Here is a 27,395-nt window from a genome sequence, read left to right as displayed (position 1 = left end):
TACAACTACTTCAAGATAATTTAAAATATATTAAAAAACAACAACAACAACAGAGCTGGGTGCCAGTGGCTTAGGCCTGTAATCTTAGCTACTGGGGAGGCTGAGCACTACAGATCACAGTTTGAAACCAGCTCCTTCAGGAAAGCCCAAGAGACTCTTATCTCCAATTAAACAAGTGGAAGTGGAGCTATGGCTAAAATAGTAGAGCACTAGCCTTGAGCACAAAAGCTTAGGGACTGTGCCCATGCCCAGAGTTCAAGCCCCAGGACTGATGTGTGTGGGCATGCACATGCATGTGCGGGCGCGCACACACACATACGAAGAGTAATAGAATTATTAATAGGAACTTTTAGGTAGCCTCTGCAGTACCCCTCTCCACCCCCCATTGGAAGTTCTCTATGGGAGCTATTGGAGTGACTCCTATTGGGGTGAGTCTCAAATGTTTCTCCATTCAGCAAGCACCAACCTCTTGCAGCCCTTCCTGACCTTTGTCTTCATCCACTGCCTGGTTCCTGATGGACCTCTGGGTGTGCTACAGCCCCCTAGTTTCTAGTAGCATGGGGATCAAAGGAAACTTGGACCTGTAGCCACCCCACAGGCAGGCCAGGCTTCTGTCCCCAGGCTAGGCCTCATGTTCTGTGTTGTCCACAGCGTATGATGGCCAGAGCTGTACGGATGCTGCACCATTGCCGAAGCCACAACACTGGTGAGAGAAGGCTGGTCCTGCCTCCCCCCCACCTCCCCCAATCCCTGTGCCCCCAACCTGTGTCCCCTTGGGAGCCCCAGGCATGGCCCTGCCTCCCTGACTCTTCCTCTTTTCCCCCCACCCAGTGCCTCTCTCACCACTCAGAAGCCGAGTTTCCCACCTCCATGAGGACAGCCAAGCATCCAGGATTTCCACGTGTGAGTGGTTGGCAGGGGTGGGATCTGTGGCAACTGTCAATCACAGCTGTCAATCACTAGGTACATGGTCAGCATTTCCAGGCGCTGGCCAGGTGCTGGGGTGAAGCCAGGCCCTATGTGCATGAGTTGGCTCTCTTTCTGCACCTCTGCCAGGCAGGAGATGCTGTCAACTCAACTTAAAGAGGAGGAAAGGCCTGTAGCCTTGAAGCTACTTGCAAAAAGCCACACGATTACTTAGTAGTAGAGCTGGAAACTGAGTAGCATTTTTTTTTCCCCTCCAGTACTAGAGTTTGAATTGTCTTGGTTGACTTGCTCAGTTGGTACTCTATACTTGAATCGCACCTCCAGCTTGGCATTTTGTTGGTTATATTAGAAATGGAATCTCCCAGACTTTCCTGCTTGAGCAGGCTTTGAACCATGATCCTCAAGTCTCAAATTCCTGAGTAGCTAGGATTACAGGCTTGAGGCATTGGCACCTAGCTTATTCTTTTTGGGGGCAGGGCCTGGTCCTGGAGTTTGAACCTAGGGCCTAGGCTCTGTTGCTGAACTTTTTTGCTCAAGGGTGACACTCTACTTGAGCCACAGCTGTACTTCTGGCTTGTTGGTGGTTAATTGGAGGTAAGAGTGTCATCACGGACTTTCCAACTGGCTTCAGGCTGCAATCCTCAGACCTCAGCTTCCTGAGTAGCTAGGATTACAGGCATGAGCCATGGTTGTCTGACTATTTTTGTTGCTTTGATTGGGCCTTAGTTTTGTGAAACTCACAGTCCATGGTTCTTATCACAGTTCCATCACTGGCCCTTGGTCTGTATTCAGGTACTATAAGGAACACCTCCAGATTCAGTGTAAGCAAGAGAACATTGCAATGATGTGTCTCCCGCTGTCCCTTGCCTCTCCCCATCCCCACTGTCCCCAGAAACCACTAACCTGAATTCATAGTTATTCACTTTCTATTTTGTATTTTTATTTTATCCATTTATTCTACTCTATCACCCAGGCTGGCCTCAAACTCACAATCCTCCTGCCTTAGTCTTCTGACTGCTGGGATTACAGTTCTGTACCATCATGCCTGGCAATTTGTTTTTAAAAATAGACTCAGCACAACAGCCTCTGGTGGCTCACACCTGTAATCCTAGCTACTTGGAAGGCTGAGATCTGAGGATCATGGCACAAAGCCAGCCTGACAGGAAAGTCTAAGAGACTCCAATAAAACACCAAAAGAGCCAGAAGTGGAGCTGTGGCTCAAGTGGTAGAGAGTTAGACTTGAGCAGAAAAACTCAGGGACAGCTCCCAGGCCCTAAGGTCATGCCCCAGGAATGGTACCCCTCAGAAAAGAGACTTACACCCATCCTTTCCCTTTGAAAACCTTCATAAAATATATGTGTATAAATATATACATACATATATACATATGTGTACATATACAGATACATATATGTATATACATATATACACATATGTGTATACATATATATATGTATGTATTGCTACAAATTATTTTTCAGTGTTAGAGAAATATAAATAACCCAGGCCTTGAACTAGGTATATTTCTGCCTCAGTCTCTGGAGAGATTACAGGCAGTTTTCACCACACCTGGCTTAGGTTTTAGTATGTTGTTGATATTTGTTGTTGTTGTTGTTTTGCTACTGGGGCTTGAACTCAAGGCCTCACATTCACTTGGCATACTTGCTAGACAGGCATTTTATTACTTGAGCCACCTCTGTGTCTTCTTGTTGGTCATTGTGGAGATAGGAGTCTCATAGACTTTACTGCCCACGCTGGCCTCAACTCATGATCCTCCAGATCTCAGCCTCCTGAGTAGCCAAGATTATAAGTATGAGCCCTTGGTGCCTGGCTTATATTAGGTAGTGTGTTTTTTAGTTTAATGAAGTTTGAAAACTAAATCTTGGTGTCATATTTGTCCCCAGACTCTGCTCTTAGCCATAGTACTCTTCTGTTTCTGTAATCTATGAGTTGTTGGACTGGGACTAGAAGTACAGGGTGGGTGGTATGACAGGAGAGCTTGGAGTGGGAAGGGTGAGGTTCAGCTCTTGCATGAAGTAGCCTGGGGACCTCCCTAACTGTCTCCTCCTCTCCCCTCCAGGCTCGGAGCAGTCCCTGAGCATCCGGAGTCCAGCCAGTACCTGGGCTTATGTCCAGCAGTTGAAGGTCATCGACAACCAGCGGGAACTCTCGCGCCTGTCTCGGGAGCTGGAGCCATGAAGGGGGTGGAGCCGACAGCAGGCACTTCCCACCCGGAAAGCCAGGGCAGGCTGTGGGTGGGGGCCAAGAGGCCCAGAGACCAGCCACAGCTGGGCAGGGCTCTCCGCAGAGACAAGACAAGGCCCTGGAGCGGGCAGCGTGGAGATAGCCGTCCCCTGTGATGATCTGGTGGCTGAGGAGTGGAATCGAGCAGGGACCTAAAGCCAAGGAATAGGGGGCAGCGAGGCCCTGACTCTGGTGGGAGAGCGGAGCAGGCTGGGAGAAAGTGTTCAATAGATAACTCTCCATACCGGCTTTTCTCCAGCTTCTGTTCCTTGTGGCTTTGCTCTCCGGCGGTGGCCAGGTGCCTTGTGCTACTGAAAGAACTGGCCTATGTGTGGCATGTGTGCCACGGCATGGGCTGTGTGTGATGGGGGAGATGGGGAGCCCTGATCTTTTTCCCACACCTCTGAGATAAGCAGTTGGGCATGGACAGGGTTGTTTGGCAGGGAGTGGTGGTCCCTGAGGAGCTGTCCTGTTTCCATAAATTCACTGCATGTGGGGGTGGGGGGTGACAGACAAGGCCAAGACCCTGCACTCTGGCCTGGGGGTGGAGAGGAGCAAGTTGCTGCCAGAGCGGGCCCCAACCACTGAAGTTGGGGGACCCAGCCAGGCAGAAATCTGAGATGTCTGCTGATCAGCCAGGTGCCTCTCTCTCTGCAGGGGTGGGGAGGGAGAGGAGGGGGCCACTGAAGAATCATCCATAATACAGATGCAAATATAGTACCTTCTATCTGCTTCCTGCTCACCCCAGTATCTGATCTGCACCCTTTGATCCTATTGGGTAGAGTTTGCACTGAATGGAGACCCCTGGAGGAAGGCTAGGGAAGAGCCCAGGGGGAGGCTGTCAAGGATAGCTGATTGCTGCAAAGGCCTAACTACCTTCCAGGATTTCCCAGCATGCTGTGCGGCGGGGAGGGGGTGTTCAGGCCTCTTCCCTGCCTGGGTCAGTATTTACCCCTTAGGAACCTGACTGTGGGCCCATGCAGGGCCCTGCCTTCTTTGATTTTCTTACCCGGAAGCCTGGCAACACTTGAGCTAGAGAGGGAAAGACATCATAGCCTCCAAGATGGCCCTAAGTGGGCTCTGAAGCAGTGGGCCCCTTGGCATATGGAAGAAATTGGCAGCTGTCCATACTTGCTATACAGGCTCAGCAGTTAGGGCTCAGTTTGCGTGGTGTGTGTGTGTGTGTGTGTGTGTGTGTGTGTGTGTGTGTGTGTGTGTGTGTTGGACCTGTTGAACTCAGGGCCTAGGCTGCTGTCCCTGAGCTTTTTTTTTGCTCAAGGCTAGTGCTCTAACACTTTGATCCACAGCTCCACTTCTGGCTTTTTTTTAATGGTTTATTGGAGATCAGAGTCTCCTGGTCTTTCCTGCCTGGGCTGGCTTTGAACCGTGATCCTCTGGTCTCAGCTTCCTGAGTAGCTAGGATGATAGGTATGAGCCACTAGCGCCTTTTGGACTCACAGCTCAGGCTTGGCCCACCCAGCTTGCCACTACTTATTACTGACAAGCAAGTAAAACTGCAGTACCTGCCTCTGGCAAAGGAGACTGTCACCTGGGGTGAAGGTCAAGGTGAGTCAGTGACTGGGGTGCTGAACTCAGTTCTCTTGCTTTTGGGCAGGGATGGAGGCTCAAGGGCACAGAAGCATCCAAAGCTGAGCCATGGTGACAAGGCCACCAGTGGGGATGAGTCACGGAGTCACGGGAGCTTGTGTCTCTCCCAAGGCTATTTATTGTTTGTTGGTGTTTTGGTCAAGACCACACTAACCAGACTGCTGCAGCCTTTGCTATTGTCTCAGACTCCCAAGAAAGACCACCTGATCACATGGTAAAACTGGATTTTTAGACTCCCCTACCAAGCTTACAGTCTAGCAGTCCCAAGTTAGGGCCAGTCACTTACCCTCATTCGCCAAATAGACACAGTGAAGGGCAGAGAGAGGAGAGTTATTACATGGCGGCCATGGGAAGACAGCAATTCAGCACATCTCAGCCATCTTTGGAGGGATATACAGTGGCTTCTTGTTAATTGGGGAGCATTAGGGGAAAAGGTGAGGAAGATATGCATAGTTCAAACAGTCGCAAGCCAGGAGTTAGTGGCTCACGCCTGTTATCCTAGCTACACAGGAGGCTGAGATCTGAGGATCACAGTTCAAAGCCAGCCCAGTTAGGACTCTTATCTCCAATTAATCACCAGAAAACCAGAAGCAGAGTTGTGGCTCAAAGTGGTAGAGTGCTAGCCTTGAGAAAAAGAACACAGAGACAGAACCCAAGCCCCAAGTTCAAGACCCACCACCAACGGGGTAGAGGAAACAGAGAAAACAGTTTCAAGTTGAAGGTATGGCCTACTTAACCATTAGCTTAATCTTTGTCCTGGAAGGAGTTTCTGAGAGGTTATCACCTTATTACTGCTACAAAATAGTAACACCATTCACAAAGTGTGTCGTGTGTGTGCCAGGACCATGGGCACGAAGTGAGTCACAGACCCCTCCAGTTGCTACAGCCTGTTCAAGCATCCTTCCCTTAGATCTTGGATTCTTCGAGGCCTGAGCTGTGGTTCTGCCAAAGCCCTGAGGGTGAAGTGACTGGGATGCGCAGCTGCCATTCCTCCCACTCATGATGAAGCTTGGATGTGCTCAGAAGCCAAGTCTGACTCAACAACTCCTGAGCATCCTCTCCCATGCCTGGGGGCCTTCCTGGAGCTGGTGGCCTTCATGGTGTGTGTGTGTGTGTGTGTGTGTGTGTGTGTGTGTGTGTGTGTGTTGGGGGTGGGGGTGTTCCCAAGCAGGAAGCAGGCTGAGCTCTGTGCTCTGGGAGGTGTGGGAGGGTTACAATTGTTGATGTATGTGGAGACCAGCCAGGGTGGACCCTGGTTTGGGGATCTGAACACCAAAAGGGCCTTGCTGTAATGCCAGCCCTGCTCTTGGTCCTTGGGAGAGTGCTCAGGGTCTGCTTTCTCACGAAAGTATTAGTCACCTACCCATTAGATAATAGCTTTATGAGGATTACTCTGTCCTCACAATAGCCTTAATTTATTTTGTCCTTACACTCAGGGCCTGGGCATTATCTTTTAGCTTTTTCTGCTTAAGACTGGAGCTCTACCACTTGAGCCACACTTCTGTTTCCAACTTTGTGCTGGCTAATTGGAGATAAGAGACTTTCAGCCTCCTGAGTAGCTAAGATTACAGGTGTGAGCCACCAGCACCGGACATGACAGCCTTGCTCAGTACTATTACATCAATAGGGGAAACTGAAGCATGGTGGGTCAGGTGACTTGTCAGAGTTGAGTGTCTGGTGCATGGCAGAGTTGGCGTGGGACCAGCAGTCTGACTTCAGAGCCAGCATTATGTTCTCTGGTTCCCCATCAGAACTTTAAATGGACTTTTCTTCATTCCTTGTCTCCCATTCCCTTCAGCTGTGAGCTACTCACCCCTGTGGTCATCATGGCTAGACAGTATCTGGCTTCCATTTGTCAAGTAATGGAACGAATGAATGAGTGAGTGAGAAAGAATAATTATGATAATTTAGACAGAGTGTCGATTTTCACAGGTGGGTCAGGAACTGCTCCTGCCGCTCACTCATGTGTCCTATCATCAGCTTTGTGAGTCCAAGACAGCCTGGCTATGCAAACACACCTGGGGTGAGAAGCTTGAGTGAAGAGGCCGAGAGAACAAAGGCTCTGAGTTCAAGCCCCAGGACCAGCAAGATAAACGAGTAAATAAATAAAAGAGAGAAAACTGAACTCCAGAGACAGGCAACTGACAGGCCGTGAGTGAGCGGGGAAGGAGGGAGGGAGGAAGAGAAGGAAACAGCATGGCATGGTCAGCACAACCAGATCTGGTGAGCAGGCCCAGCTGGCGGGTCTGATGAATGCATCCAGGCAGGCTGGGCAGAGAGGGTGATGCTGAATGTCATAGCTGCCTACAAGCTTTAAAAGAAAAAAAAAAAAATCTAGAGCCAGACATGGGCAGTTCACACCTGAAGCTCTAGCTACTCAGGAGGCTGAGATGTGAGGATCATGGTTTGAAGCCAGCCTGGACAAGAAGGCCCGTGAGACACACACACACACACACACACACACACACACACACACACACACACACACACACACACACACACTGCCTGGAAACACAAATGTAGAATGCAGCGTTCATACTAATAGGGGGAAAGAAGTCACACCAAGGGCCATTTCTAACACACATGGGTTGTACTGGCCCTAGGGTTCAGCGATACCCCTCCCAAGTCACACTGGGACAGACACTAGAGATCCAGCCTCTTCAGGTGTCAGGAGATGAGGGATCCTTTGCTGCAAAGACTCGGCCTTGTTTTCATCCCATGAGAGTGGTGGGTTGGGCTGGGCTGGGCACGTGTTCCCCTTAGTCATCCCCTGGGCCAGCTTCTCCCTCAGCCTCCTGCTCCTGATAGCCCCGACCACCACTCATAGCCCAGCTACAAGTGAGGCCTACTTTTCAACAGCCATAATGCTGCTGGACTTAGCTCCCCTTTATCAACACCCCAAACTCAACCAGTCCCAAGAAGAATTTCTCCAGCCTTTCCCCATGCCAGGTCTCTAATGACTTAGCTTTCTGGGGCTTCCACTTACTGATTGGTCCCCACTTGGGCTCCCTGGAAACAGCTGACAAGGCTCCAGAGCCCTAGGTAGAGGAGAATAAATGGAGGAGCATGATGTTTGTCTGTCCAGGCAACGATGCAGAGCATATGGGCTTCAGGCCCATATGCTGCTTTATCTCCATACACATACGAATATATGGCCCTCTAAGTTTACCCAGGAAGCATCTTTGCCTGGATATATAATTATATATTCACTTGTTAGCCTCACGGATGTTTCTTTTGTGCCAGTACTAAGGCTTGAACTCAAGGCCTGGGCACTGTCTTTTAACATTTTTGTTCAAGGTTTGTGCTCTATCACCTGAGCTACAACTCTATTTCCAGCTTTTTGGTGGTTAATTGGAAATAAGAGTCACAGGTGTGTCTGCCCAGGTTGGCTGCAAACTTGGATCCTCAGATCTCAGTGTCCTGAGTTGCTAGAATTATAGCCATGGGCCACAGATGCCCCACTAGCCTCATGGATTTTTCTCCTGTTGTCTTATCATCCATTTTTGCCTACATCTGCATGTCTGTGGGTGGAACCTCCTATGGGTTGAAAATGAGCCCTGTGAAGGGGAGATGAGCTGCTCTTCTTCAGTCCCACAGGCTTACAGTGAAGGCAGGGAAAGCCACTGGAGATGTGTACAGGGTTTTCCCATCAGGTGAGGAGTGAGCTAATTTGGCCACTCTTCATTTAATCCCAGTGACTCTAAACGTAGACTTTATGTTGCTTGTCAGGTTAGATCTGTGACAACAGGTAGGTGGCTGGTTGGAGAAGATCACTCAAAGATAAGCAGATGCTGGGCTGGGAATGTGGCTTATGGGTTGAGCACTTGCCTAGCATACATGAAGCCCTGAGTTGGATTCCTCTGTACCACATAAACAGACAAAAGCTGGAAGTGGCACCGTGGCTCAAGTGGTAGAGTGCTAGCCTTGAGCCAAAGAAGCTCAAGGACAGTGCTCAGGGCCTGAGTTCAAGCTCCAGGACTGACAAAAAAAAAAAAAAAAAAAAAGATAAGCAGGAACCTGCCAGGCTAGGTTCATCTTGCTACATCTGCTGGCATGGCCTATTTTTTTTCTTAGCTATAAATGACTAGCATTACCGGTTCTGCACATCTGGCATGACCTACCTGCTTAGTCACCTGCTCTCAAGCTTCAAACAGCTGTTGGGGCCCGCCTCCATTCTACCTCCTATCCATCTGGGGTCCCTCCCTCCCCTTTCTTCTTCCTGAAAGGATCTGGATACACCAGATCCACAAGTCCTGATGTCTTTAAAAGGATCAGCCGCTGGAATAAAACACGGTTGAGAGCTGAGATACTTGACTCTAGTGAAAGTCGGAAAGTCAATATCCTCCAACTGGCCACCATGAAGGTTGGAGTGCCCTTCACACTGATCATGCTCTGCGGCCTGGCATGGGCTGGTGAGTTTCTCTCTGGTTGGCATAGGAGTAAGGTGGGGAGAGGTCTTGCCTAAAGAACAGAGGACTAGGCCATTTGGCAGAGGATGAAGGCAGAGAGATGAGGGAACATGAACTCTGTCCTCTAGTAATGGGAAGCTTTAGGCCTGGGCTACAGGTGCTGTCCCTGTAGAAGTAGGCTGTGTGGGGTGGAGGAGTTGTAGGGATGATGGACTAATTTCATGGAAGCCCTTTCCATCTTGGAGGGTTAACTCCAAATACCACTGGTCCCAACTTCTTAACCCCACAAGGTATTGTTTTCTTGGGCCATTGTGTGTGTGAAGTGGGTCTGGGGCCTTCTGGGATGGACTGGTCCAGTTATTCTTGGCCACTCTCCTCTCTGCTGCTGAAGATAGATGAGGTTGTCTGGGGTGTGTGACCTGGGTCTACATGAAATCTTGAGAGATAGGCAAACACAGGAGGGAAAGAGCCATGGGCCATGTCTCATCTGGGGCTGTAAGAGCAGCCAAAGGAATGGGTCTTTATCCCAATGTTAAGGGTACTAAAGAGTAGACAGGTACCCATAGCTCACGCCTAGAATCCTAGCTACTCAGAGGCTGAGACTTGAGGATTGCAGTTTGAAGTCAACTTAGGCAGGAAAGTTCTTGAGACTCTTTTAACTAAAAAAAAAGGCAGAAATGGAACTGTGGCTCAAGTGGTAGAGCTCCAGCCTGGAGTTTAGATGCTAAGGGACAGTGGCCAGGCCTTGAGTTCAACCCCCAGTACTGGTACAAAATGGTGGGGGGGGGGGGAAAGGGCTTGGCCTACAATTTCAGGAATGTAAGGGATAGCCGGGGCAGAGGAAAGGAATACCTTCCTGTTTTGTAACTGTACAAAACGCTGATGCTGAAGTGCTGATCGGTAGTTAGTGGGTGGGAAGGGAGGAGTGCCAAGGGAGAGGGCCCAAGCTGAAGGGTGTGGGCCGAGTCTTCCTCTGCCTCCAGAGTTTGATGTTATTTTACCCTGCTAGGCTGGTCCTGCCTGAGACTGTTGCAAAGATTAAACAAAATCACTGGGGAAAGCTGGGTGCTGTTGCTCACACCTGTAATCTTAGCTACTCAGAAGACTGAGATCTGAGAATAGTAATTTGAAGCCAGCCAGGACAGAAAAGTCCATGAGACTCTGATGTACAGTTAGCCAACAAAAAGCTGGAAGTGGAACTGTGGCTTAAGTGTTAGAGTGCTAGCCTTGAGAAAAAAAGCTCAGGGACAGTGCCCAGGCCCTGAGTTCAAGCCACAGAACCAGAAAAAAATCACACAGGAAAAGAGTAGAGGAGTGAGATCTCAGGACATTGGGATTTCAGTTAGGATTGTGATCATCAGTATTTGGGGGTGGGAGTGGGATCTCTTGGGGATCATTTCCAATCAGGCTGTTGATAAGGAGATCCCTAATGGAATTCCTAAATGGAAAATCCTTGTAGGAAAACCTTGTTCCTAGATCTTCCCTGTACCCCTGCCCAGCACCTCTCTGGTGCCCTGAGAATGGAAAGGAAGCAATAGAGAGACAGGGAGGGTGTGAGACCTAAGACTCAGGACTGTTGGTTGTTGGAAGTGGAGTAGGTGGTTGTGGAGGGGGGAGGCTGGTGGGATTCAACTCTCCCCATCTCCTTTGGAGAGGAGACATCTGATTCCTGGGGACATCCCTCAGGGTACTAGGGGTGCAGGCAGGCATCAGACCTGGCTGTGAGCCTGAAAGGTAGAGAGAGTGGAGAGGTGAGGCCATGGAAGGCAAGAGGAATGATTCTTATAGTGTCTGTCCTAGCCCAGCGGATAGAATGTGAAACTGACAGAGGAGTGTCATGGCTACTCCCTGGTCCTCTTGTATGAGCTGGCTGCTGCCTAGGCTGTTTCAAGTCGACAGAGGCTGAAAGCTGGTCCTGGGGAATGAAGCTTCTTGGCTGATGAGGTCTCCATGGAAACAGAGATGGGGGGGGGAGAGGGAGGGAGGAAGAAAGGAAGGAAGGGACAGCAGAAAGCATGTCCAAGAGATGAGACAGTGTGACAAGGGACAGAAAATTGCTGGAGGGAGCAGTGATCTAGGCCCTGGCTCCTAAGCAGGACTTCAACAAAGCCTCTCTGTTCACAGGAAGTGTGAGGTGGGGCACGGGAGTGAGTAGCCAGGATGACTGGTCATCTGAGTGTCCCCAGCAAAACACAGCAAGGCGCCTGTGAGGAAAAACGCCTTCCCACTCCTGCCTACCACCCTCATGCCTCAAGGCCACTGAGAAATGTGAGGATCCTGGGCATGGGGTGCTCACTGGGGGACAAAGCTCTGGAGCAGGGATGACAAAGCGTGTCCAGTCTACTTGGTCCAGTGGGGGGGGTGCCCTCCTGGGCTTTGCAGCCAACTATTTACTTGTTGTCCTACTTAGTGGGTGCCAGTGCTGGAGGAGGGTGAATTCCTTCTGGTCTGGCCCGTTAAGAGCAGGGTGCCGACTCGCCCACATTCTCTCCCTGTGGATACGGTGTGCTGCCAGGCAGGCAGAATGGGCAGCTGACCAGGCTCCCTCTCTGGCCGGATGGTTTCCCTTCAGACCTTTGTATTCAGGTGCCAAGGGAGGTAGTTTAAGATTCACAAGGAGTTCCTGTGAGCTTGAAGGGCACCGTGGCCTCTGGCATGGTAGCCTGTGGGGACAGTCCACTGGACCATCGCCCTTTCCTCTTGGAGTTGACGTAGATCATGTGAAGTTGCCTCAGGACCCAAGTTAACCTTGACCTGATATCTCTCTTACTCAAGGAAAATTGATTCAAATCTGGCTGCTCGTGGCTCCCACCTGTCATTCTAGCTATTCAGGAGGCGGAGAGGTGGAAGATCCAGGTTTGAAGCCAAGTCCAGGAAGAAGAGCTTAAGAGATGCTGTCTCTGAAAATAACCAGCCAAAAGCTAGGCTGGGGATGTGGATCAAGTGGTAGAGTGCCAGCTGAGTAAGAAAGCTGCACAAACAAGCAGAGCAAACAAAAGAAAGTGAGAGTTCACAACCACATAGATAGAAAACAGTAGAACTAGACTTCCAGCCCCAAATATTCTGTGCCAGGGTCTTGGGTTTTCCTCAGTGCTCTGCCATCCCTAGCAAGACCTGGTATAACTCCAAGCCCCCAAATCCAAGCCAGTTAGTAACCCCTCCTCCCTAAAATTTGCCTTCAACTCTGGCTAGGCCTAAGTGGACATACAGACCTGTGTCCCGCACAACCAGAGCCAAATTCCATAGTTAGCCAAAGACAAAACTAACATTACCTCTCTTCTTCTGCCATCTTCCACCTAACCTTAGACCTACTCAAATACTCATGCAAAATTGTCATTTCATCAACCAGTTTACTCCTAGCCCAAGTCCTTTGCTGTAGCTCTTAGTCTAAAGCCATCCTCCACACCTGGTGCATTTTGGGTGTCTGTTTCCTTCTTGGTCTGATGCAGATGCTCACAATGCCCTTGATTCTGACCTTGACATTCTGTGCAAACCTCTGCCAGATCCCCAAATCCTGCATTCTCCATAAGGAAACCTCAGGAACCTCAAATGGAAACAAAAGCTCTGTTATTACCCCTCAAGGCCAGAGTGGGAGGAAACAGCCTCTTGGCTCCTGCCCCAGGCTGCCTTTGCTGTGGGAGCTCTTGGTGAGGCCTGTTTGTTTATTTTCTTCCACAATAGTAGTGGGTTTGCACTGTGCCTTTTAAACTTGATTGTTTTATGTTCCTTGTGACCCCAAGCTTGCTTCTGCACATCATGTGTCTGGATCGAGGGATGTGGTCTGTGGTTACATAACAGGATCTCATCCTTAAGCCCAATTCTTATCCATCCCCACCTCATCCCAGCAAGTGTAAACTCATCTGAATGCTTTCCAGAGATCAGGAAGGGAGAGAAAGCTGTGACCATGAAGGAGGTGGGGCGGGGTTAGGGGTAGAAGAGAGGGCAGGTGGAATCATTGGAAGAACAGCCACAGATCTGTGGTGTGGCCACCAGTGACCCACACCCAGCCCACACATCTTTCTTTGGCTGACCTGAAGTTTGTGTAGGTGGTGTAGGCTCACATACATATGCACGCTAGTCCTACGGCTTCGGGTCCTAGGTGCTGACCCTGAGTTTTGTTGCTTAAGGCTGGTGCTCTACCACTTGAGCCACAGCTCCACTTCTAGACTTTTTGCTTCTGATTATTGGGAGATAAGAGTCTCACAGACTTTTATGCCTAGGCTGGCTTATGAAGCAAGCTGCTCAGCTCTCAGACAGGTGTGAGCCATCAGCTCTTGGCTTCTCTTCCTGTCTCATCCTGCTGCTTTGCTTGTTCATGTCTCTGACTTCGTCCAGCAGGCAATTGAATCTGAGACCTTGGTCAGGGCTGTGAGTTTGGGAATAGTGAGGGTAGAGGTAGTGGTGGTAATGGAGGCCAAATTGGACCCTATGGCCTTACCTGCCCATCTATAAACCTTCCTGTAGGGGGCACTGTGAGGAGTGTCCAGAATCACCAGAGAGCTCAGTTTTGGACTTTCCCCAACTTCTAGGAAACATGGAGTCCTGCGCCTCTCGCTGTCATGAGAAGTTTGACCGGGATGCTGCCTGCCAGTGTGACCGCCGCTGTCCCCGCCACGGGGACTGCTGTGAGGACTATGAACATCTGTGTACTGGTGAGGCTTCTTGGAGGGTGGAGGGTCTGGAGGCCAAGCAGGCCTGGCCACCTATGAGTCAAGGCTACCCAAGATGTGTCTTGCAGTCCAGAGGGGGCTTGGGGACTCAGTGCAGACCTTCTGGACAGAAGAGTCTTCAAAGACAGAGGCAGTGGTTCAGGATCTGGCTACCACTCGTCTCAAACTTTCTAGGAAGTCACCAGTTTTTGTGTTGATATTGAACTTAATTAAACTCAGGGCCTGTACATTGTCCTTGAATGGAACAGCTCTCCTTCTGGCTTTTTGGTTGCCAATTGGAGATTTTCCTGCCTGGCTTCAAACCTAGATCCTCAGATCTCAGCCTCCTGAGTAGCTAGGATGACAACTGTGAGCCACCAGCATCTGGCTAGAGGTCCCCAATTTAAATGTGATCAATATCCCTCAGTTGCAAGATTTATGTTAAATGATCAAGATGAGCAATACCTCAAAATTTTAAGTACTTAATTCCACAGTACACCACAGGTTAACATGAATACGCAATAGGTTAACATGAATAACATTACAAATTCTTTTTCTTTTATCCTTCCTTCCTTCCTCTTTCTTTTTTGTGCCGATCCTTTTTTTTTGGGGAGGGGGGCTTGAACTCAGGACCAGAGCACTGTCCTTGAGCTTTTTTGCTCAAAGTTAGTGCTCTACCATTTGACCCACATCTCCACTTCCAGGGTTTTTGGTGGTCAATTGAAGGTAAGTGTCTCATGGACTTTCCTGCCTTGGCTGGCTTCAAACTAGTATCCTCAAGATCACAGCTTCTTGAGTAGCTAGGATTAGGTATGAGCTACTGGCACCCAGCCAGGATACAGTTCTTATAGGCCTAGGAATTTCCCCCTGACTGAGAAGTTACAGGAGTTATAATAGATGATCTTAGGTCAGGGCTTTGTTGTTTGGAGAACATCAAGACTATTGTCATAGCCAACCAGAGCTTTCAGAAAGCATCACCATTACCCCTTTTTGTGGCAGTACTGGGGTCAAAACTCAGGGGTCTTGTGCTTACTGAGTAGCTTCTCTGACACCTGAGCCATACTTCTGGCTCTTGGGTTTCAGTTATTTTTTGAATAGGGCCTTTGTTTTGGTTTGGGTAGGCCTGGACTACAATCCTCCTATTTATACTTTCCATGTGATTGGATGCACGCCACCACATTCAGCTTTTTATTGATTGAGATGGGGTCTTGCAAGCTTTTTTCCTGAGCTGGCCTCCAGCTACAATCCTTCCCACCTAAGCCTCCTGAACAATTAGGGTTAGGGATGTAAGCCACCATGCCCAGCTTCCCCTTCCATTTTTTTTTTTTTTTTTTGGTCCGGTAGTGGGGCCTGAACTCTGGGCCTGGGCGCTGTCCCTCAGCTCTTCAGCTCAAGGCTAGCGCTCTACCGCTTGAGCCACAGCGCCATTTCCGGCTTTTTTCTTTTTGCTTATGTGGTGCTGAGGAATCGAACCCAGGGCCTCATGCATGCAAGGCAAGCACTCTACCACTGAGCCACCTTCCCAGCCCTCCCCTTCCATTTTTATACCGGGTATCCAAATGGTCCACTGCGGGGGTGGGGGGGGGAGAATTATTTTCATATTTTGAAAAATATAATCTCAGTAATTTGAAATCCATCAGAAATAGCTTACATGTCCAGTTTTTATTCTTTGGCATCTGGAACTTGTCCTCTGTACCCTGTATCTGTTAATTTCTTGTTCCTGAAGTTGGGGAACAGAGGACTAGGAGAAAATGGGAAGAGAAGTCTTGGAGATGATTGGTGACTTTGTTTCTCTACTTACAGCTGAAGAGGACCCCACAGAACCCGATACACACCTGGAGTTGGAAGAAGCCCCTGCCAGCTGTGAGCCTGCTCCCCAGATGGGGGTGGGGGACAATGGGAGGGTCACTTTATCTTCAGCAGCAGGCCCAGGCTAGAGACTGGGGCTCAAGCAGCTAAGGGGAGGCCAGTGAACAGGAAAGAGAGCCTGAGGCCTGGGGAGGGAAGTGGAAGAACTTTATTTTTAGAGTGGGAAGATTATGAAAACAACAGACCAGAAAGTAAAGTCAGACCTCAGAAGGAACTTCCTGACTGCAGGGTGTGCAGGAATGGAGTTTGTTTGTTTCCCTTCCCTGGAGACCTCCAGTAGGAAGGGCAGGGAGCTGGGCCCAGGGATGCAAGCAGGGCCTGTGGGAGTCTGGCGCGCCCCCTGGTGATCACAGGGACCTGGCCTCACACCTCCCCTTTGTTCTTGGCAGACCTGTACTCAGCACCCAACTCCTGCCAGGGCCGCTGCCGAGAAGCCTTTGACAAACACCACCCTTGTCACTGCAATGACCGCTGCCAGGAATTTGGGAACTGCTGCGAAGACTTTGAGAGCTTGTGTGGTGACCACGGTCAGTCCATCCCCTATGGAGATGCCCAGAGATGTGAGGGATTCTCTAGAGAAGTGGTTCTCCAGATGTGGTGCCTTGCTGGTCAGCAGCCGCAGCCTGGGCTGAGACTCTGTAAAAGATGGCAGCCAGGGCCTCTACCCCACACGGTTGAGAAGCTTGGAGCGGCTTGCCACTCTGTCTGAACGTGCCCTCCAGGGCATTCTGAAACCTAGACTGCACTCCTTCGAGGGAAGGGATGAGGGTGGACTTTCTGTGGCCATCATGGAATTACCTGTGCTGATGTTCAGCGTCCATTAAGCCCCTGTCCTTCAACTACCAAGTCCCTCTTTCTGATCTGGCTTCCAGAAAGAGCTCACCAGGGGGTAGACGTGATTGCCCATCCCACCGCATTCCTTCTGGCTCTGACCACCTTTCCCCCACCCCCCAATTTGTCCCAGAGGGTTTCTCCCACAGTAGTGACACCATTACCAAAGAAGAGCTTCGGAGCATCTCTGAGAAGATCTACAAGGTAGACACCAACAAGGCCCGGAAGGAAGACATCATCCTTAATAGCCAAAACCGCATCACCCCAGCCGAGACAGGAGACCAAGTGGATCACTGCCCAGAGCCGTGAGTTCTCCTTTGTGCCTCCTTGCTTCCTTTGATACCTCAGCTATTTGCATCTCAGGCCAGGCAGGATAAAGGGGTGGCCAGAGATGAAGACACCTCGAAGGGCTGTTGGTGACCTTAGTTGGGAGGGGTTTCTGTGGCAGAGATAATACTGATCTTCCAAGAGGGACCTCATGTGTGACTTTTAGGAGCAACTGGGTGTGGTGGCTCATACCTGTAATCCTAGTTATTCATGAGATTGAGATCTGAGGATCAAAGTTCAAAGCCATCTTGGGCAGAAAAAAAATCCCCAAGAGTCTTATGGCCAATGAACTAGCAAAAGGCTGAAAGTGGAGATGTAACTCAAGTGGTAGAGTATCAGCCTTGAGCAAGCACTCACGGACCGGAGTTCAAGCCCCACTTCTAGAACCAAAAGAAAAAAAAAAAAAGCACTCAGAGGCCTCTCTGCTTCTGAATCCACCCCTCTTGGGAAGCACCTAACCTGTACAGACGTTTCTGGAAGGGCTTTCTACTACTTGTGGAGGATTCTCAGTGAGTCTCCATCCACCTGCCCCAGGCTCTTCACCTATGTCAATGAGCAGCTGTTCTCCAAGCCCACCTATGCGGCATTCATCAACTTGCTCAACAACTACCAGAGAGCCACTGGCCATGGGGAACACTTCAGCGCCCAGCAGCTGGAGGAGCAGGCTGTCTTCCTCAGAGAGGTCATGAAGACGGCCGTCATGAAAGAACTTTACGGCTTCCTCCATCACCAGAGTGAGTAAGCTGACCCCAGGCCCTGGGAGGCCATGGGGACATAGTGCATGGACTATGGGAGAGTCAGGCCCTGCTGAGATTTCCCTAGTAGGGTGACTGGAAGAGTAGGTGAGGGGGTGGTAGGAACCACGCAGAGACATCTGAGAAGGATCACAGACAAGGCACAGAGAAATCAGGAACCCCATCAGGATCTGAGGGTTTTCTGTCTACTGGCTTGGAAATAATTTCATCTTTTGGTTGTTAGCCATCTGTGGGTCCTCTACCATCTGTGTCCATCTCAGGATCTTTTGCATCTGTCCCCTGTCCCACCCCAGGGCACCTCTGTCCAGAGTTACTACAGTTCAGCAGATCCCTGCCACCTCTCTCTCTCTCTCTCTCTCTCTCTCTCTCTCTCTCTCTCTCTCTCTCTCTCTCTCTCTCTCTCTCTCTCTCTCTCTCTCTCTCTCTCTCTCTCTCTCTCTCCTGCAATGAAAGGGCGTGGCCATTTGCACGTGTTTGCAAAGCAATAGCATGAGAAAACCCAACAAAGGTTCAGAAGATGCTTCTACCCAGAAGAGCTCTGGCTGGAATGTCTCAAGATACAGAGCCATTCCAATCAGACCAAAAAAGGTCTTGGCTTTGAGATTTCTTGGCTCAGGGCTCTGGTTGTTAGTTGTCCTTCCTCCAGATTCCTTTCCTGAACTCTGGGGCAGCTGGGCTTTGTCTCAGGGGTGGGTCTGCCCAGGTCTCCCATCAACTGATGGTGGGATCCGTGGAACTAATAATGCCTTTCATCAACTACCTAGGCTGAGATGGTAACACTGATTGTTTTAGGTGAAACCAGTGGCCCGAGGAGCCTATGTGGTGATGCAATCCTGCAGCGCCCCCTGGTGTCTGCTCTATGCTAATACATGAATGGAAGGAACTGAAGCCCTTCATTCACGTTTAGTGAGAGAAACTGAAGCCCAGCCAGGCTAGACTTGAACTAGGTCACAAAGGGGCTCTCCAGGCCAGGTTGCTCTCCTTCTTCCCTCCTTCCCTGTCCAGATCCCACTTGTCCTCCAAAGTTCTAGCTCATGTCTTCTCACACTTAGAAAAGTTTCAGTGGCTCAGCTTCTGTTGGCTTTGGTACCTCTTGAGAGATTGTGGTATGGCCCAAATTAACCACGGGTCAACGAGACTTGATTTGATTCACAGTTCTGTAATTTACTCATGGTGCAATCATGGTGGTGTGGCTTGGATGGATTTACCCACATTTAATGTGCTGGAAATTTGATCCCTAACATTGAATGTGAGATTGAGATTTGGAGGTGAGCTCTCTTGAGAGATGAATCCATTCCTAGATGAATGGATGGTCGAAGGAGTAGCTTGGTTATAAAAACAAGCTCTCTCTGACATGCTTGCTCTGTCTTGCTGGGAGATACCATGTCACCATTAGAAGACCCTCACCACATACCTGCACCTCAATTTCCCAAACTCTAGTATTATGAGCCTGACTAACTTCTATTCTTTATAAATGACTTGGTCTCAGGTGTTTTGTTATATTACAGAAATTGCACTAAAACCCTGATCAAGTTGTTTTACTCCTTTGATTCTTATCTGTGAAATAAACTGGGACAGGGGGCAGAATTAATATTTGTAAAGGACACAGTAGAAATCCTGGCAGCTATTTAAATGCTAGTTAGGGTAACTATTTACCTTGAGAGCCCATTCTGTTATCGCATGTTGATTCCATCTTGTTTTCCAACTGTGTTTTAATCCTTGAAAGGAAAAGAGTATTCCTGGTATCTCTTTTGGATCCTCCCCACACAGTTCTGGGAAGTGAACGGTCGGAATTGGACGGCTTCATGATTGAAAGCCTCGGCCCTGACCCTTCCCGTGAGCTCCAAAGGCCTTTTGAACATCACGTATCTCTCTAATCTGTACCTACATAAAACTTAGTATAAAGAGAACACCCAGTTCCCACGTCTTCCCCCAGCCCTGCTCCTCCCTGTGTCTTCCCATCTCATACACATCACCGCAACCCATTCCATTTCTCAGGCCAAAAGCCAGAGTCAGATGTGACTTCATGTTCTCTACACCATCTCCTCCACCAGTTAGCCCCTCCCACCTTGAAAATATATCCTGGATCTTCCTCAGCTACCAAGCTGCCAAATAATTTCCTCTTGTTCCTCCTTCTCCTCCTCTTCCTCCTTCTCCTTCTCCCTCCTCCTCTGTTTTCTTCACCCCTCGTCCTCTTCCTTCTCATTCTCCTTTTTCTCTTTCTCCTCCTTCTCATCTTCTTCTCTTCCATCTCTTCCTCTTCTGCCTTCTCATTCTCCTCCTCCTGCTTTTCCTCCTTCTCTCCTCCACTATCCCTCCTCCTCCTTCTTCTCTTTCTCCTCCTCTTCTTTTTCTCTTCTTCCTTTTCATTCTCCTCTTTCTTTTTCTTTCTCCTCCTTCCTTCTCCCTTTCATCTTCTTCTCTTCTGTCTCTTCTTCCTCATCCTTTTCCCTCTCCTTTTCCCTCTTTCTCACCCTTCCTCCTGCTCCTTAACCTTCTCCTCCACCTCTTCTTCCTCTTCCCCCTTCTCGCCTCCATCCCTTCTTCTTTTTCCTCCTCCTTTTTTTAACTCCTTTTCTCCCTTCCCCTCCTTTCTTCATTTTCTTTGCTCCTCCTGTATCTTCTCTTCATATCCCTCCTCCTCCTTTTTTCTTTGTTCTTTTACATTAAAACAATTTTATTACTATTTTTTTTTTTTGCTTATGTGGTACTGAGGAATTGAACCCAGGACCGACCCCATGCATGCTAGGCAAGCACTCTTCCACTAAGCCAAATTCCCAGCCCTTCTTTTACATTTTGACACAAAGTCTCACTAGAAAGCACAGAATGGTCTTGATTCTCAGTTCTCCTGCCTCAGTTTCCCAAATATCAGGGTTGTAAGCATATGCCGCCACAAACTACCACTGACTGGGAAAAACATTAGTCCTAAACTGGCCTCTCTGCTTTCACACATATGGCCCCATCTACATTTAATTATTTTACATCCAAAGCCAGAGTAATCCTTTAGAAACAAAGCTCCTGTCACATGATTTCCTTGCTTAAAACCTTTGTGTCTGATGACCACCAAGAAGCTGCAGGCTGGGCCCACTCTAGCACCTGGCTTACATGGGTTTTATCATCTTATTTATTTATTTATTTAAGTCAGTCATAGGGCCTGAACTCTGGGCCTGGGTGCTGTCCCTGAGTTCTTCAGTTCAAAGTGAGTGCTCTACCACTTGAGCCATAGCACAACTTCTGGTTTTCTGGTGGTTAATTGGAGATAAAATTCTCATGGACTTTCCTGCCCGGGCTGGCTTTGAACTGTGATCTTTATACCTCAGCCTCCTGAGTGGCTAGGATTACAGGCAGGGTTTTATCATCATTGTCTGTCTCAGATTCTTTACCTATTACTTGGACAACCAGTCATGAACTGTCGGTGTCCTTACATAGTAGCACTTGGAACAAGGCTGGGCATGCAGGAAGCACCCCATACATCTAAAATATTGGGCTGAGCTCTGACCTTCTCGCCATGCATGCAGGACCTGCAGCCCACTACCTTCAGATATCCTACCAAGCACTTTCCCACACTCTCTATGCCTCAGACATAGAAGCATCCACTCCCTAGATCTCTTGAAGAGAGCTCATTATCCTTGAAATCTGTGATTAGTGCTATCCTTTGGAACATTCCTTTCTGATCTTCCTTTTGGGAAGAGTGCGTGTCTTAGTTTGTTCTATGCTGCTATAACAGAAAGTAAAGGGAACAATTTATCACATACACAAACATATTGGTTTGCAGTTCTAGAGAATGGGAAGTTTAAGATTGAGAGTTAATGTCTGGCTGGGCACTGATGACTCATGCCTGTAATCCTAGCTCCTCAGGGGGCTGAGATCTGAGGGTTCCAGTTCAAAACTAGCCTGGGAAGGAAAATCCTTGAGACCTCTACTAAAATTAACTACCAAAAGCTGGAAGTAGAGGTGCGACTCCAGTGGTAGAATGCCAGCCTTGAGCAGAAAAGGCCAAGTATGATCATGAGGTCCTGAGTACAAGCCCTAGGACTAAAGAAAAGAAAAAAGAAAAAAAAATGAGAGCATCTGGTGAGAGCCTTCATGCCCTGTCATTCCACACTGGAAGGCAGAAGTGCAGAGGGAGAGAAAGGTGAAAGGGTGCTGAACACATCCCTTAAATGGAGATCACCCTCTTGATAAGGGACCCATACTCACAAAATAGCCTTCATTCATTCATTTATTCATGGCAGCAGAGTCTTATAGCCTAACTACCTCTTAAAGGGTCCATCTTTTAGTTCTGATATGTAGTGTATTAAGTTACTAACTCAACTAAGCTTTGGTAGTGGGGAGACACATTCAAAACATAGCAACTCAGGCTGGGTGCTGGCAGCTCACATCTGTAATTCTAGCTACTCCAGAGGGCTAAGATCTGAGGATTGAGGTTCAAAGCCAGCCTGGGCAGAAAAGTCCCAGAGAGACTCTTCTCTTTAATTTCACTCATAAAATGGAAGTGATGCTATGGCTCAAGTGGTAGCATACTCACCTTGAAGACAAAGAGGCCAGGTTCCGAGTTCAAGCCCCACAACTGACCAAAACAAACAAAAACACATATTAACTGAACTTCGATCTCCATTTGCAGTCATTATGACTTAACTTTGTTCTATTGTCTTCTTCCCACTTATTTTTTTCTTGTGAACTCTTTGGCCTTGCATTTTCACTTGGATTTTTTTTCTCAAGGCTGGCACTCTACCACTTGAACCAGAGTTCTACCTCAAGCTTTTTGATGTTTAATTGGAGTTAGGAGTCTCAAGAACTTTCCTACCTGGACTAGTATTGAACCACGATCCTCAGATCTCAACCTCCTGAGCAGCTAGGATGACTGGCATAGGTTACAAGCATCCAGCTCTTCGCATTTAGATGAAATGAAGTGATGTTATTCATTTTGTGGTTCCCTGTTTATATTGGCTCTTTTCCTGAAGTCTAATTGTAGAGACAGAAATCCTGCCCTTATTTTTCCCTGCCCACTCTGCAGCCTTCAAACCTGGCCCTGGCACCCAATGTGGAGTGGACAGCTGATCAGACTTGTTGATTGGACCCCTGTTTCTCTAGTTGTACTGGTACAGGTAGCACTTCCTTGTTTTCCAGGCCCTGACCCAGAATCCTTTCCCAGAATCCTTTATGCTCTTCTCCACAGATCGTTACAGCTCTGAACAAGAGTTTGTTGAAGACTTGAAGCACATGTGGTTTGGGCTGTATTCCAGAGGCAGTGAAGAGGGAGACTCCAGTGGCTTCGAACATGTCTTTTCAGGTGGGATCATTCTGCTTGGAAAGAAAGAATGGGAGGGGTGACGAGGCTTGGCTTTGCTCTGAGCATTGATGAGTCATGAACCAAGCCACAGGTCTTATCCACCCCCCCCACCCCCTCCCCCATCCCCGCTAGAAGGGTGGGATGTGACCAGCCATCACTATGGCCTCTCTTAGAGTAACTCAGAGGGGGAAAAGAGACCAGATACGGAGTTTCCCAGGGGCTTACATCTAGGATGAGTGAGTGTTTGGGGCATCATTGATCTGCCTCGGAGCCCTCTTCTGTTCCTTTCAAAGAGACCTGTCCCACAGGCTCCCACCAATCCTAGCTTGTTCCTGGAGAAATCATGGAGAAGAAAATATGGTGGTGAGGTCCTTAGGATCAGCCAGGAGGAAGGATTGTTCCTTGGACCTGAGCTGAAAGGAAAGATTGAGAATATGAAGAGTTCTAGGTAGACACATGGCTAATCCCATGGACATTCTAGAAACTGAGGAGAGAAAGTAAGAGAGAGCAAGAGCGAGTGAGAGAGAGAGAGACAGAGACAGAGACAGAGACAAAGAGACAGAGAGAGACAGAGAGAGCTCCTGGGATTAGGGTAGTGGAAAGATGACAGGGCAGGGAAGGAAGTATCAATCACCTCACTCTTTTCTTTTTTTCCTTTTTTTTTTCATTATAGGTGAAGTCAAAAAGGGCAAAGTCACTGGCTTCCATAATTGGATCCGCTTCTACCTGCAGGAGAAGGAGGGCTTGGTTGACTACTACAGCCACATTTATGATGGGCCGGTGAGTCCCTGGGCTAGAAAGCAAGCCTTGTGGTGTCTCACTTCCTACGCTCACTCTACTCTGAATGGTTGTCCTTGCTTCTCACCCGGGTGTGTAGCAGCAGCCCAATGGAAACTGGGAATCTGGTGACCTCGTTTGCTGGAGGTGGTTTAATCAGCCCGGAGATGGAATATCTTCCAAGCAGTGAACTTTAGAAAGTGCAGGGGACAGGAGACAAAGGGTTCATACCCAGACAGCAGGCCAAGGGCAGAAGAGGAGTCTCAGAGTGGAGAGCCAGAGAGCTGCAGGCACCTTCTGCATCATGGCTCTTAGGATGTAGCTGGAGGAAGCTGAGTGTTGGTGCCTCACACCCAGCTGGAATCCTAGCAGAGGCTCAGATCTGAGGATTTGTGTTTTGGAGCCAGTTGAGGCAGGAAAGTCCACAGGGCTCTTATCTCCAGATAAGAGTGTGTGTGTGTCTTGGTTCTGGGATTTGAACTCGGGCCCTGGGCACTGTCCTTGAGCTCTTTTGCTCAAGACTAGTGCTCTACTTTGAATCATAGCACCACTTCCAGTTTCCTAGTGGTTAATTGGCAACAAGAGTCTCACTGACTTTTCTGTCCTGCTGGCTTCGGATGTTGACCCTCAGATCTCAGCCTTCTGAGTAGCTAGGAACACAGGCGTGAGCCACCAGTACCTAGCTTTCTCTATTTTATAAGAACCTCTGACACCCTGCATTGAGATACTATTTGAGGACAATAAACTTTCTCTTCCATGTGCAAAGGCCGCAGGAAACGGTCACATCCCTATGACTCTGGGGCAGCTCATACGGCCCCTGACTGCGGCCTGTTTGTCAGTGGCCTGAGCAGTCTCCCTCTGCCACTCTTCCCTCTGTAGTGGGATTCCTATCCTGACGTGTTGGCAATGCAGTTCAATTGGGATGGCTACTACAAGGAAGTGGGCTCAGCTTTCATCGGCAGCAGCCCCGAGTTCGAGTTTGCCCTCTACTCCCTGTGCTTCATCGCTAGACCAGGCAAAACGTAAGTACTGAGCCAGCCAGGGTACTGGGGCAGTGGCTGGGCTTCACACTATTTTTGGCTGGGGTAAGATGGGGAGGACTAGAGTCTTCACACCATGGCTGAGAAGGCTTGGATATCTTACTAGGTTTGGGCCTCAGTTTGAACTCTTGGATAAATAATGAGGTTATTAGGATTCATTTAGTGATCACCAAAATTCATCCTAGCAGTAGAATCATCTTCCATTGTCTTAGCCCCCAACTGAAGTTTGTTTTTTTGTTTTCTTGGGGGGGTCCGGTCATGGGGCCTGAACTCTGGGCCTGGGCTCTGTCCCTCAGCTCTTCAGCTCAAGGCTAGCACTCTACCACTTGAACCACAGCGCCACTTCCGGGTTTTTCTTTTTGCTTCTGTGGTGCTCAGGAATCAAACCCAGGGCCTCATGCATGCAAGGCAAGCGCTCTACCACTGAGCCACCTTCCCAGCCCCAACTGCCTTCTTTTTTTAAGGCTTGCACTCTACACTCTACTTCCTACTTTTTTCTGGCTAATTGGAGATAAGAGTCTCTCAGAGTTTCCAACGTGGCCTTGAATTGTGCTTCTCAGAGCTTGGCTTCCTGAGTAGCTAGGATTCCAGGCATGAGCCACCAGCACCCACTCTAACTGAAGTTTTATGCAGTAACTTAATATATAAGGATGTTAAAGATGGAGTTGTCCTGGGGCTCTCATCCTCTCAATTTGGCTCTGTGTGTGGTGGGACAAAACCTAGAGCCTCAGAGAGAGCAGGAGGTAACAACTGGTTCTTCTGCTCTCCATCACTTGGGAACTTTTGACCCTTTGACTTTTGAAACAGGAAGCAAACATAGACTTCCTGAGGACTTCTGCTCTAGGATCTAGGAGTTTGGATTATTACTGTGGAAAAGATGAGCAATTCTGTTCTTGTTTAATTTTTTGAATTTTTGGTGCCAGTCCTGGGGTTTGACCTCAGGATCTGTGTGCTTTGCTTAGCTTTTTCCCGCTCAAGGCTGGCACTCTACCACTCGAGCCACAGTTCTACTTTAGGCTGGCTAACGTTTAATTGGAGATTAGAGTTTCATGGACTTTTCCTGCCTGGGCCGGCTTCTAACTGTGATCCTCCCATCTCAGCCTCCTGTGTGAGAAGTTCTTTTTTTTTTTTTTTTTTTTTTTTTTTGTCGGTTGTGAGGCTTGAACTCTGGACCCGAGTGCTGTCCCTCAGCTCTTCAGCTCAAGGCTAGTGCTCTACCACTTGAGCTACAGCGCCACTTCCCTATGTGAGAAGTTCTGTTCTTTAAGGAGATGGTGAATCAGGTGTGGATGGCGAAGGCTACCTCTGATTCTGCGGGAGCTTTCATCTTGGAGGCTGGACCTTCTCAGGGTCTGCCTGGAGCCTTCCCTTGGTGCAGACAGAGGAGGGGCAACGCGGTGGGAGCCTCTGACTTAGGATCTTCCTCCACAGGTGCCAGTTAAGCCTAGCTGGATACCCCTTGGCCATCCAGACCTACACCTGGGACAAGACCACCTACGGGAATGGCAGGAAGTACATCGCCACAGCCTATGTGGTGTCTTCTACCCGATAGAGCTTCAAACCGGAAGAGGACAAGAGGGCTCGTTCGGAACTGAAGTGCTGCCTGCCTTGGACCCAAGAGGGGAGAGAGGACCCCAAGAGCCCCACATTCTAAATCTACAAAAAGGGACCCCCCCCCAGTGCAGAACGGAAAGATACCAATTAGGAAAATGTAGAGAAGTGGTCAACTTTTTATTTTAAGGAAGATAGCCTAAGAAACGGACTGCTGGAGGGAGAAGGTGGTGCCACACGTGCACCGCTGGCCTCGTCTTTGATTGGAAGGGAAGGGGTTGCCTCCTTTTCTCTTTTTGGGATGGGTGAGAGGGTAAACCTGATGATAATATTACTGTGAAGGTGAAGAACGACTGATCAAAATTCCAGATGACTATAATGGCTGTGATTGGATACAGCTCAGGTAGAAGGGGCATGCAATTCAGCCCTCTGTTGGGCTGGTCTTTTCTAGAATTTAAATCTTCTCAGAATAGAGGCTGGGAAAATCTGACATGGGCCGAGCAGGGTAAAGGCTTGAATACTGAATGGGCTGGGGCCTATGGCTTCCTCCAAGCTTGAGTGTGTGTGTGTGTGTGTGTGTGTGTGTGTGTGTGTGTGTGTGTGTGTGTGTGTGTGTGTGTGTGTGTGTGTGTGTATTATATATATATATAATATATATATATATGTGTATATATATATATATATATATATATATATATATAGAGAGAGAGAGAGAGAGAGAGAGAGAGAGAGAGAGAGAGAGAGAGATGTTTGGTGCAGTTACAAATTTGTGTTTTGATTCCAAATAGTTTTGTTTGTGTTTGGAGAAAAAAAATCTTATATGAGGAAGATTTGGTATTGAGGAGAAAGGAATTTCTAGTTTGATGTCATCCACACTTATATGAAGGCTTATTCAGATTCATAGTTTGAATAATGCTAGGGAGGTCAGAGATCCCTAACTCACCCTCCGTGCTGCATTCGGAGGCCAGGGGCTCCCCCACAGAGCCAGGCTTGCATCATGGAGGTCATATTTCCAATTAAAGTTACCTGAAAACCCTGCAAATGTGTCTCTTCTTTCTGCCTTGGCCCTGGAGTAGGGTTGGAAGTGTTTTCAGAATGGCTTGGAGATTTTGTAG

The 27,395-nt window shown here is 48.7% G+C and overlaps 2 protein-coding genes across 4 annotated transcripts in view; both read left to right on the top strand.

The window, feature by feature from the left end:
* The window catches only part of Rapgef3 (Rap guanine nucleotide exchange factor 3), a 28,901-nt gene extending 25,486 nt beyond the window's left edge, over positions 1-3,415 (top strand). Inside the window, exons 26-28 of the mRNA XM_070039744.1 lie at positions 652-706; positions 832-903; positions 3,008-3,415. Coding sequence (XP_069895845.1) covers positions 652-706; positions 832-903; positions 3,008-3,126 — 246 coding nt within the window. The 3' untranslated portion in view covers positions 3,127-3,415. The remainder of the gene's footprint in view (positions 1-651; positions 707-831; positions 904-3,007) is intronic.
* An 83-nt stretch (positions 3,416-3,498) lies between these two features.
* On the top strand, positions 3,499-27,313 carry Endou (endonuclease, poly(U) specific). 3 transcript variants are annotated; one of them, XM_070039757.1, is made up of 12 exons: positions 3,499-5,879; positions 6,712-6,876; positions 9,049-9,191; positions 13,718-13,840; positions 15,641-15,700; positions 16,096-16,233; positions 16,671-16,842; positions 17,399-17,598; positions 22,799-22,912; positions 23,586-23,692; positions 24,569-24,711; positions 26,161-27,313. In XM_070039757.1, the coding sequence occupies exons 1-12, from the start codon at positions 5,779-5,781 to the stop codon at positions 26,279-26,281; spliced, it is 1,587 nt and encodes a 528-aa protein (XP_069895858.1). In that variant the 5' UTR covers positions 3,499-5,778; the 3' UTR covers positions 26,282-27,313. The 3 variants fall into 3 exon arrangements, with proteins under 3 accessions (XP_069895858.1, XP_069895878.1, XP_069895868.1); XM_070039777.1 differs by lacking the exon at positions 3,499-5,879 and adding an exon at positions 11,313-11,456 and having other exon boundaries at positions 6,784-9,191; XM_070039767.1 differs by lacking the exon at positions 3,499-5,879 and adding an exon at positions 11,313-12,835 and having other exon boundaries at positions 6,784-9,191.
* The last annotated feature ends 82 nt before the right edge of the window (positions 27,314-27,395 follow it).

Source organism: Dipodomys merriami, unplaced genomic scaffold, assembly GCF_024711535.1.
Source record: "Dipodomys merriami isolate MVZ:Mamm:240054 unplaced genomic scaffold, mDipMer1.0.p SCAF_10, whole genome shotgun sequence".
NCBI classification, from domain to species: domain Eukaryota; kingdom Metazoa; phylum Chordata; class Mammalia; order Rodentia; family Heteromyidae; genus Dipodomys; species Dipodomys merriami.
Note: the sequence above shows the minus strand (reverse complement) of the source record. Positions and strands in the feature narration are given on the sequence as shown.

Coding starts and splice junctions, on each gene's coding strand:
- Endou (XM_070039757.1), top strand. CDS start 5,779: ATGATGAAGCTTGGATGTGCTCAGAAGCCAAGTCTGACTCAACAACTC. Junction 17,599..22,798: donor CGGCTTCCTCCATCACCAGA/GTGAGTAAGCTG, acceptor TCTTCTCCACAG/ATCGTTACAGCTCTGAACAA. Junction 23,693..24,568: donor GCCACATTTATGATGGGCCG/GTGAGTCCCTGG, acceptor TTCCCTCTGTAG/TGGGATTCCTATCCTGACGT.